General features: G+C 50.2%; 1 protein-coding gene across 1 annotated transcript; it reads left to right on the top strand.

The window, feature by feature from the left end:
* The first annotated feature begins 6320 nt into the window (after positions 1-6320).
* LOC149272572 (insulin-induced gene 2 protein-like) lies at positions 6321-7769 on the top strand. Its single transcript, XM_089506942.1, has 5 exons — positions 6321-6391; positions 6772-6820; positions 7010-7176; positions 7262-7361; positions 7728-7769. Exons 1-5 carry the CDS (start codon positions 6321-6323, stop codon positions 7767-7769), a joined length of 429 nt encoding a protein of 142 aa, XP_089363068.1.
* Positions 7770-11092: the final 3323 nt, after the last annotated feature.

Genomic DNA, 11092 nt, shown 5'->3' with positions numbered 1-11092 from the left:
ACAGGGGCCGGTCACTGATTTATCTATACATTATACAGGGGTCAGCTCGCTGATTTATCTATACATTATACAGGGGGCCGGGTCACTGATTTATCTATACATTATACAGGGGGCCGGTCACTGATTTATCTATACATTATACAGGGGTCAGCTCGCTGATTTATCTATACATTATACAGGGGGCCGGGTCACTGATTTATCTATACATTATACAGGGGGCCGGTCGCTGATTTATCTATACATTATACAGGGCCGGCTTGCTGATTTATCTATACATTTTACAGGGGACAGGTCACTGATTTATCTATACATTATACAGGGGCCGGTCACTGATTTATCTATACATTATACAGGGGGCCGGTCACTGATTTATCTATACATTATACAGGGGGCCGGTCACTGATTTATCTATACATTATACAGGGGCCGGTCACTGATTTATCTATACATTATACAGGGGGCCGGTCCCTGATTTATCTATACATTATACAGGGGCCGGTCACTGATTTATCTATACATTATACAGGGGCCGGTCACTGATTTATCTATACATTATACAGGGGTCAGCTCGCTGATTTATCTATACATTATACAGGGGGCCGGGTCACTGATTTATCTATACATTATACAGGGCCGGCTCGCTGATTTATCTATTCATTATACAGGGGCCGGTCTTTGATTTATCTATACATTATACAGGGGCCGGTCACTGATTTATCTATACATTATACAGGGGCCGGTCACTGATTTATCTATACATTATACAGGGGGCCGGTCACTGATTTATCTATACATTATACAGGGGCCGGTCACTGATTTATCTATACATTATACAGGGGGCCGGTCACTGATTTATCTATACATTATACAGGGGCCGGTCACTGATTTATCTATACATTATACAGGGGACAGTCACTGATTTATCTTTACATTATACAGGGGCCGGTCACTGATTTATCTATACATTATACAGGGGCCGGCTCACTGATTTATCTATACATTATACAGGGGTCAGCTCGCTGATTTATCTATACATTATACAGGGGGCTGGGTCACTGATTTATCTATACATTATACAGGGCCGGCTCGCTGATTTATCTATACATTTTACAGGGGACAGGTCACTGATTTTTCTATACATTATACAGGGGCCGGTCACTGATTTATCTATACATTATACAGGGGACAGTCACTGATTTATCTTTACATTATACAGGGGCCGGTCACTGATTTATCTATACATTATACAGGGGCCGGCTCACTGATTTATCTATACATTATACAGGGGTCAGCTCGCTGATTTATCTATACATTATACAGGGGGCCGGGTCACTGATTTATCTATACATTATACAGGGGGCCGGCTCACTGATTTATCTATACATTATACAGGGCTGGCTCGCTGATTTATCTATACATTATACAGGACCGGCTCGCTGATTAATCTATACTTTATACAGGGGCCGGCTCACTGATTTATCTATACATTATACAGGGCTGGCTCGCTGATTTATCTATACATTATACAGGGCTGGCTCGCTGATTTATCTATACATTATTCAGGGTCGGCCCATCACGTGCAGTGAAGGCGTTTGATCTATGTTTTGGGTATCGGTTGCTGTGCCAAAGGCAGCTCCGTTTCTGTTACACTTGGATACGCACTGTTTAGGTACCGTGGGCCCTCGCTCTGGCTACCTGCGGCCCCTGGTGGACAGCTGTGGATGGTGTGAGTGCGGCTCGTCCTGCGCGCTTTGCTTTGGAGTAATTACTAATCGCCAGCCACTGGAGCCGCATCTATCAATCCCGGCAATTACAGCAGAATCTCGTTACCCGCCGGCCGCGGCAACTAATTACACGGCCAGTGAGTGCGGCGTATCATCTAAACGGCGCGCAGATCGAAGCTCGCTGTCAAAAGAGATTTATTGTCTGCATCTCGCACGCTGCAGCTTCATCGCAAACCACATCCGCGGACACTTCTCTCAATCCGTAACTTGGTGAGTGAAGTGGAGGGGCTAATAGTGACAGCCACTGGCCTTCCGAAGTGGGCGTTGCGTAAAATCACACACGGCGACTAGACTCACAAGGGGGAGGTGCTTATAATTACACACCGCGACCGGCCTCAAAAGGGGGAGGTGCTTATAATTACACACGGCGACTAGCCTTACAAGGAGGAGGTGCTTATAATTACAAACCGCGACCAGCCTTACAAGGGGGAGGTGCTTATAATTACACACCGCGACCAGCCTCACAAGGGGGAGGTGCTTATTAGACACCGCGACAAGCCTTACAAGGGGGAGGTGCTTATAATTACACACCGCGACCAGCCTCACAAGGGGGAGGTGCTTATAATTACACACGGCAACCAGCCTCACAAGGGGGAGGTGCTTATAATTACACACCGCGACCAGCCTCACAAGGGGGGGATCACCATTAACCAGGATCCTGTACATTAAACAAATTCCGTATCTGCAATTAAATCACTTCCTGTATGATGAAATCTGTGAAATTGTTTTATTATCCTCCAGGTCACCCCAGGCCGCAGGAGGGATGCGCTGCAGGGAAGATGCGCTGCAGGAGGGATGCTCTACAGGGAAGATGCGCTGCAGGAGAGATGCTCTGCAGGGAAGATGCACTGCAGGGTTCACCCGCTTGTGTGAAAATGGGGGTCAGGAGGACGGGGTACAGGGGAGTTTTATTTTATACGTTATATATATAGATATATTTACCGGTATTATCAGTGAATCGTCCTTATCGATTTATATATAGCTCCATCATATTCCGCAGCGCAGTACGATGGTTACTAGCGGCATCGCGTGGCCGGGACGTGGCGCGAAGTGATTGGGTGACAGAGGAGCTGGAATCGGCCCAGATGACAGGTGGGAGATTATCGCTGCCCTTTCATGCGAAGTAAACGGAATTAATGGAACGGATCCCGCGCGTAATTAAGATGAAAATCCATGTCAGCCGTAACCTTGCTGCGCTAATTCTATAAAATGATTTATCATCCGCCGGCCGCCGATCGCAATCATTTCATTAACGTGGACAGTTTGACGAGTCCTCAAACCCTTGTGTTTTGTGAAACAAACGCCATGGAAACAGCTGCAGGTTTTAATGGCGCTAACGGCGGGTAATTATCTGGAGCAAACCGAGACCCTTTCACTGCCAACAACGTCCAGCCGGGCCAATGACATCATAGCACAGCGCTCCACTTCTCAGAGCTGCCGGCCCACCAGGACAAAGTTGCCCCACAAACCCTCTGTGCCTCCTCCCCCCAAAACCTGAGGGCAGCCCTGGTGGATAACCATATGCCTGCCCCATGGATTAACCTCTACCACTTCTGCTGGGAGGCTGTTCCATTTATCCATGACTCTCTTAGTGAAAGAGTTGCAAGAACATAAACTATAAACCTTTAACTGCGAGATACTTTACAGGGAGATCGTCAGCTGGAGGTGAACCCGTTACCACGTTAGACGGAGCGATGGCTGTGGAGCGCGCGGGCGTCGGACCCTGACGGCCATTCTGGGGCTGAGTGTTTGACTTTCAGGGATGCTGAACCTGGTTAGAGCGTCACAGAAATCAGCGATAATCACAAGAGATGAATGCGATGTCAGGCGACCGCCTCACGCAGGTCAAAGGTTAATGAAAGGTTAATGAAAGGCATCCGGAGGTCAGCCGGGGATTATGTACCGGTTTAATAAAGTGCCGGTGATGGGAGATTTATACCCGGGTGATGACACCGGCAGATCACGGGGATGATGGAGCGTTTAGCGAGAGGCACGCAGCCCGTGGAGAGACGTCTGGTGCAGAAGGAAGGAGAGATAAGTTGCCCCCACGCGGTAATTACCCCGACGCGTTCTGCTGACACGGCAAACATTCACTTATCCTCGGCTCTGCGACGACAGCCGACGGGCAAAAAGAGTTTATTTAGGGGCTGATGGAAAAGCGGAGCAGATTTACCCCGATTAGCACGTTCTTACCCCAAGAGGCTGCAGCCAAAAATGTGGGAATTTAGCAAGAAGTGGGGCATCGTGCGAATCCACGTATTTACCCCTCTGGAGAGTTTCTAGATGGACAAACCCCCCAAACCACTGAAAACATGCGCGTGAAATGCGCTTCCTAGTGATCGTGTCGTTGGGCAGCGCATGTCCGCGTTCTCCCCTTATATCTCTCCCTGCGTCTCACAAGCCACGTATAGTGTGCGAGCACTAATCACCGGGAGCGCACCACGTGTTCACTTCTTAACACGCACAGTATATTGCGTGTTACACGGTAAACATGCACCGCAAAGCCTTGTGTGCGTAAGAAACTCCAGTTTTGAGACTTGATCCCCAAACATGGCGGCCCTCGAGTGAACCGCCTCGCCGTCACCCACTGGTGCTACAGACCCTCCGCCGAGCGCCAAACGCTCTCCGACAGCAGCTGCCGAAGGTGAAAAATCCCAGCCGCCCGGCTCCTCCTGACCTCTCCCCGTATTGTGTTAACCCCTCGGAGCAGAGAGCATTTCTCTTCCTGCACGAAATGGATCGGGGAAGGAGCGCTCTCCGCGAGACCGACGATCCGCTTCAGTCTTCTAACTAATGATTCCATTTAGAAAGTGTGAAAAACAACCCTTAATGGACTGTCGCTGAGCCGGGGCCGGGGGGGCCACTCGGGGCCGTCTATCAGAGCAAAACCGAGGCAATCCTGAGACAGAGCGCAAGCGACGGGACCGCGTGACGGCTGCCCCCACCCCGTGAAACGGCTATTATAATAATAGTAAATAAAGACCGGCTCGGGTGGAAACGTCGCCTGTCCCTCCGAGACACAAAAAACAGGCCTGGGGCGGGACCGGTGAGACATTTAATAGCATATTGCCCCTTCTCCATATATTTCATGTTATATTTAGTTTATGTTATATTATTCTAACCATGCGGCGGGACCGGTGCGACCCCGGAGGTAAGACCCCCTCCGGGGGGGGGGGTATTAGCATATTGCCCCTTCTCCATATATTCTCATGTTACATTTAGTTTATGTTATATTATTCTAACCGTGCGGCTGGACCAGTGAGACCCCCTCCGGGGGGCGATTTATCCGCATATGGCCTCTTCTCTTTATATTTTATGTACGCCATCAGGGGCCGAGTCCCAGAGACACAAACACGGGCCACGGATTTACAGCCAGGATAACAAACCGAACTAAAAAAGGTGACGGTAAAACACTAACAATCCGGTGTCAGTGAAGTTTACAACCTGAAGAGGAGACCTCTGAGGTCCTCACGCTTATGTGGCGTAACTTTAGCTGAAGACTCTGCATATAAAGCGTTATATGTTTAGTGCTTGGGATTTAGGAATTTCCCTAAATCTCCAGGTTTTACCCATAAACCTGTCTCACTGCTTTATTACAGCTGGAATCTCTGCTTGAATACAGGTGACTTCATTCAGATTATCTTTACTTCCTGACAAGTTACGGTTTCCATAGCAACTATTAGAACCGTTAGCGAGTCACCACAATGTAACCTTTAATAGGGTGTTAAATGGTTAATATTTGTTTTGGGTAGAGGATTTTTTAGACCGCAGGTAGGATTATATACACCGCGGGTATTACTTATAGATTTATATTCCGCAATGCTGGGGATAAAACAAACTCACCCATTAGGGCATTAAGGGCGCTGGGGTTACTCCCTGTTGGTGGTAATTGGGATTTGGGAGCCGGGGGTAATTCACAAATTCCCCTCTCAATATGGCCGCCGCCTCTGTGTGGCTCCTCCCACCAATGTGTTTCACATCTCCCAGTGTCAGTCACCCATTACCCAAGAGGAAAGGGCGGGGTCAACGTGTGAACGAGGCTTGGAGCACAGAATCGTCATACTTCCTGGTGCTGAGTCGTGAGACCGAGTTCGGGGCCACAGGTAGGGGTACTGAGGATCAGAGAAGCGTGAAGACGCTTAGTGTATTTGAAGAGCCTCACCGATATATATATAAATATAAATAACAGGGGCCCCTCTGTGTGTGTATATATATATATATTATATATATATGACAGGGGCCCCTCTGTGTGTGTGTATATATATATATATATATATATATGACGGGGGGGGGCCACCTTGTCCTGTGTTTTATAACTTGGTAACCGTGGGGCCCCTGATATGTATGAAGGGCCCCGAGCCAGTCCGTGTTTTAGTTTTATTCTAATTCCATGACGTACTGTGTCTGATTTGCAGCTTCCCAGAGCTGCCCCTCGTACCCCTTGCCTGATTTGCTGGGGACCTGGAGGTGATGGGAGTTGGCGATAATGCGTCATCAGAGACCGAGACGGGCAGATCTCACCATCGGAGCCACAAGATGCATTTAGTGATCCGGGGGCTTCTCCTCTTCCTCATCGGGGTCTTCCTGGCTCTGGTGTTAAACCTGCTGCAGGTTCAGAGGAACGTCACCCTCTTCCCCCCGGATGTGCTGTCCAGCCTCTTCTCCTCCGCGTGGTGGGTGCCACTGTGCTGTGGCAGTGCTGCGGGTAAGACAGACTCCATGAGGGTTACCACCATGGGGGGCGTAGCATTTCAGATAATGCCCCCCATATGCCAGGGTATAGAGATGTATTAACCCCGTAAAGCCCTAGTACCTGTGAAGCGTGACACGTGCAGGCTGGAGCTGCTTCCACATCCATGTTTCAGTTCACCCGCTCGGTTTCTTTACACTTTGTTCTGTTTCCTTCCACAGCCGCCATCGGGCTCCTGTATCCGTGCATCGACCGACGCCTGGGAGAGCCGCACAGATTTAAGCGCGAGTGGTCGAGTGTGATGCGCTGCGTGGCTGTGTTTGTCGGGATAAATCACGCCAGCGCTGTATCCTTTCCCGTGGCAGTTTGTGGCGTTACTTTCTTTTATCTTGTTGGTTTTTTTTTTTGCGTATGCTGTTGGCCTCCGTAAGGCGGACTCCGTCTTGGCCGACGGGTTCCCTTTCGGTGGTTGGGCTGTCGGGTTATCGGCGTGTCGGGGGCTCTTTGTGTTGCACTTTCCTTGACTCTGACCCAGAAAGTTGATTTTGCCAACAACATGCAGCTGTCTCTTACGCTGGCGGCTTTATCCATCGGACTGTGGTGGACGTTTGATCGCTCGCGGAGCGGGTTAGGACTGGGTATAGGGATTGCCGTCTTTGCCACGCTGGTGTCCCAGCTCCTGGTGTATAATGGGGTTTATCAGTAAGTTCTCACGTGTGATGTCACGTGTGGCCTCATTGTGTCATTTTGTTCAGCACGTCAAGCTTTGTGTCTCCTTTTTCCGCAGATACACGTCTCCGGACTTCCTGTATGTGCGATCCTGGCTGCCGTGCATATTCTTTGCTGGTGGGATCACGATGGGGAATATCGGTCGTCAGCTGGAGATGGTGGGTATCGTGGCTATCGCTCGTTTGGTCTGTAGGCTGTTGCCGTTCTGCGCTAACGATTGCCCAGAGTGCCCGGATCCCCTGATCTTCTGTAGTAATGATCAGCCAGCGCATGCCCACTGCCAGCTTTGTGGGAGGCACGTGGCGGCTGTTGGAATACGCCATGTATCTGATTGGGGTCTCTAACAGGAGGGGGCTGAAGACGCTGCTATTATTGTTATTTACGTGAGAATGTTTAGTGAATATGACTCAAAGTGCGACGATGCAACGTGGCCCACTGCTGTGGTATCACACGGCACGCTGGGGCAGATTCAGGGGTCCGGGACAAGCTGCTTTTCGTGGCTTAATCTCTCTTTCTGTTTTCAGTACGAGCAAAAATCGTTGGCAGAGAAATCGCATCGGGACTGAGAACGGACTGCTCGGCGGTGTGTGGCGCGTGGCTGCCGGGACGTGGCTCTGTGATCCGCGACTCTCCTGTTCAAGGCGTTTCATGTTTAACTCTTTGTGCTGGAGAAGCAGTTAATATGGGGTCAGCCGGGTCACAAGGGACTGGACCCCTCACGGTACAGCAATGCTTTCATCTGTTTCAAGGACCAAGTGAAATCTATTCTGATTTGCCCCCAGTTGTTGGGCCACGAGGACGTCTGCCCCCTGGAGGGGTAAAACTGACTCCACCATATTTTACGAATACAGGGTTCATGTTTTACTTGGCATTTTGAACAAAACTGTGCTTGACGTGGGCTGTGTGTGCAACCTCCACGTTTATACAGAGCTTCCCTCCTCCTTCAGTGCGCTGATCACTGGTGGAGGAATCTGGCCAGACAAGCTTTTGCCCCCCGCAAGTCCTGTGTCGGGAGGGGGGGGCACAAATAGGATCTTACCCTCCTGCCCCTGATTGGAGAAACTCTTCTCCCCCTTGTGCTAGAGAGAGTGACACCTAATTCCACTGGGTCTCCTGATGCCCCAGAATCCCGCTTATGCCTGAAACCCCAGACACAAAACCATCCTCCGAGCCGGTCTGAAAGCCCCCCGAGAGTGAAGATGGGGTGCGATGCTGTGTCAGTTGGGGGGCATGACTGTCCTTTTAAAGGGAAGGAATGAAATGAGTTTTACCCAATAAAATGCCTTAAAATAATCTGAGGGTCTCCACGGTGGGTCTGCATCTGGAAGGCAGTTATTTTCTTGTACCCTGTGGGGTAAGTACTGGGGCAGATCTTCCTGCGCAGGTTTCTTATTACGCTATATGGCTGGACAGAGATGTTTGTAATTGGTGATCTCCACCAACGTTACTCCAACTTGCCTTACAGACAGCCTGACAAGGCTTGTAGTTAATGAACATTATTTTCCCCACGTGCTCCTCAGCATCAGTCCCACGGGTCCACGTATTATCCTCTGAAAACCCTCCCCAAATACCCCGCTATTCTGCTGCCCCAGCCCTGAGAAGCCTATCCTTTAGTACCCTATTATACCCCTTCTATACGTTCCAGTCTGCCCTGCTTCCTCCTGCAGACCCCTCTCTACAGACCCCTTCAGTCTCCTCTCTACAGACCCCTTCAGTCTCCTGATCAAGATTGATCACCGATCTCTGGTATATTATTTGCCCTTAGAGGGGGTTTCAGATCCTGGGTCGTTGGTCTGGCTTGTGGCGTGGCAGACAATAGATTATCAGTATATTTAATTCAGATTAATGGCGCCGGGGCCGCTCTCATGTATGTGCGCAGGTTTAAGTAATGGAGATTAATATAAATCCAATGTTCAGCGCCGCCCCGTAACGCTCTGTTGGGGTAAGCGGTCGCACACAGAGCCCGTTAAAGGGCCGGGGGTTTCTATGTCGTGTCCCGGGAGCCACCCCGTAACGCTCTGCTGGGGTACACGGAGTTACTCGAGTCTCTCTACCCCAAAGTGGTCAAACCATATCTTTATGGAGCTTGCTTTGTGCCCAGGGGCTCAGTCCTGCTGGGACAGATAAGGGCCCCTCTCACAAACCGACTTGTGGCATTCTGTGACGGCGCCACGTTTGCAGTCAGTGAGCTTTCCGTGTCTGTCTCTGGAGATGGCTGCCTATGGGCTGATTTCATACACCTGTAAGTAATACACGGCCAAAACACCTGAACTCAATCATTTGGACGGGCCACGTGCTCTTGGTCATATAGTGGATGTATGACCCATCCTCTGTGGCCCCTGGCGTGGGGGGTCCCATCTCCATCCCCACGATATCCATAATCTAAACTCACGGAATTACCGCCGCTAACGCCGGCCGGAGAAATGGCGGTTTCAATCGCTGTAATGAGGCGCAGCCGACCCAACGAATGTTTGTTTTCCCGCCGACGGGAATCGCTGGCCGGCACACGTCGGCCCCCCGGTCCCCCTGCGAGGACCAGGCCTGGAAATGAGATGAGGGAGAGAGCGGTCTGAGCCTCGGTTAATGGGCTGACAAAATGAATCACAGCGGCCGCCGCATCTATCACGGCTAAAAGGGGCCACAAATGATCTGTGAAACGCTGGATATTGATTACTCGTGTACTACAAGTGTCGGCTTTAATGTGCAGCCGGCGCGGAGAAGCGGCAGGGACAGATGGCACCTTAACTCTCCTTTGATAGATTTTAATGGTGAAATATTGATTTCTATCTCGCCAAGGCCTGCGCTGGGGCCGGAGTCATTTGTTGGCGAGTACCGGACACACGCGCCATGGCTGTAATCAATCATTCGTGGCGAGGCAGGTGAAAGGCTCAACAGAAGCACCTTGAATCCCAAAGAGGTGTCACAATCCGGCGGCGGGGGGGGAGCCTGGAGGACGACGAGAGACCGGGGGACAGACCTTGGGGGGTAGAGAGCGAGGGCTGTTACCGTGCCTGCGCACGGCGATCCGCTTCCTTCTTTAACCCTTGCCTGGCTTTGGCCAATAGCAGACCCCAGCCCCCGACATTGTATTAAAGCCCCGCGCTCTTGTCTTGTATAACTACAAGTGATTTAGGTGCAAATTTTGAAAGGTGGCCTTGTCACCATAGCAACCCGTGAAATACCCGGTGTTTTTTTATGTTTAAAGAGCTTGTGTTCCCCCAGTTTCCCCTCACACCTTTCACTCCGGACCCTGGACACCGTCCGCTGCCTGTGATACTTTGGCCTAAATCTAAGAGATTTTCCCCCATTGTTCGTCGCTGAGATCATCTGCTGGGCGGCCAGGGACTGTCTTCACTGAAAGGTGGTTAGAGTCTGATTATTTACCTATAGAGGTATCTCTCTGGTGATGGGACAGCCCTGCCCAGCCACACCCCAAACCCCGCCCAGCCACACCCCAACTCCTCCTCTAGATGTTATTGAATTGGCAGCTGAGTTTTTTTCACTAAAGAGGAAGTTTGCAGGAGAGTCGCTGCGTCCGTTTACCTGCCTGACTGTGTAATGAAGGGTCAGAAAAACAACCCCGTGTGAGCCGCCTCTGTATAACATATAGTTCAATGTATAATGTACTCTCAAGACCTCTCACTGATTTATCTATACATTATACAGGGGGCCGGCTCGCTGATTTATCTATACATTATACAGGGGGCCGGTCACTGATTTATCTATACATTATACAGGGGCCGGCTCGCTGATTTATCTATACATTATACAGGGCCGGCTTGTATAATAATAATTGCCATTAGAATATTATCTCAGAGACGGCCCTGTAGCGAATGCATTTTATAAACTCGCTCTGCGGGGATTCCCTTCCGGCTCCAAACATTAAATC

The sequence above is a fragment of the Sceloporus occidentalis genome, unplaced genomic scaffold (assembly GCF_023333645.1).
Source record: "Sceloporus occidentalis isolate IW3139 unplaced genomic scaffold, rSceOcc1.0.p SCAF_439, whole genome shotgun sequence".
Lineage (NCBI taxonomy): Eukaryota > Metazoa > Chordata > Lepidosauria > Squamata > Phrynosomatidae > Sceloporus > Sceloporus occidentalis.
This window is presented reverse-complemented; position numbering and strand designations above follow the sequence as displayed.

What these genes read in the sequence shown, in the direction of transcription:
- LOC149272572 (XM_089506942.1), top strand. Translation starts at nt 6,321, where the DNA reads ATGCATTTAGTGATCCGGGGGCTTCTCCTCTTCCTCATCGGGGTCTTC. An exon ending in GCTCTGGTGTTAAACCTGCT is followed by an intron (nt 6,392 to 6,771) that starts GCAGGTTCAGAG and finishes CGAGTGGTCGAG; the next exon opens with TGTGATGCGCTGCGTGGCTG. An exon ending in GTGTATAATGGGGTTTATCA is followed by an intron (nt 7,177 to 7,261) that starts GTAAGTTCTCAC and finishes CTTTTTCCGCAG; the next exon opens with ATACACGTCTCCGGACTTCC.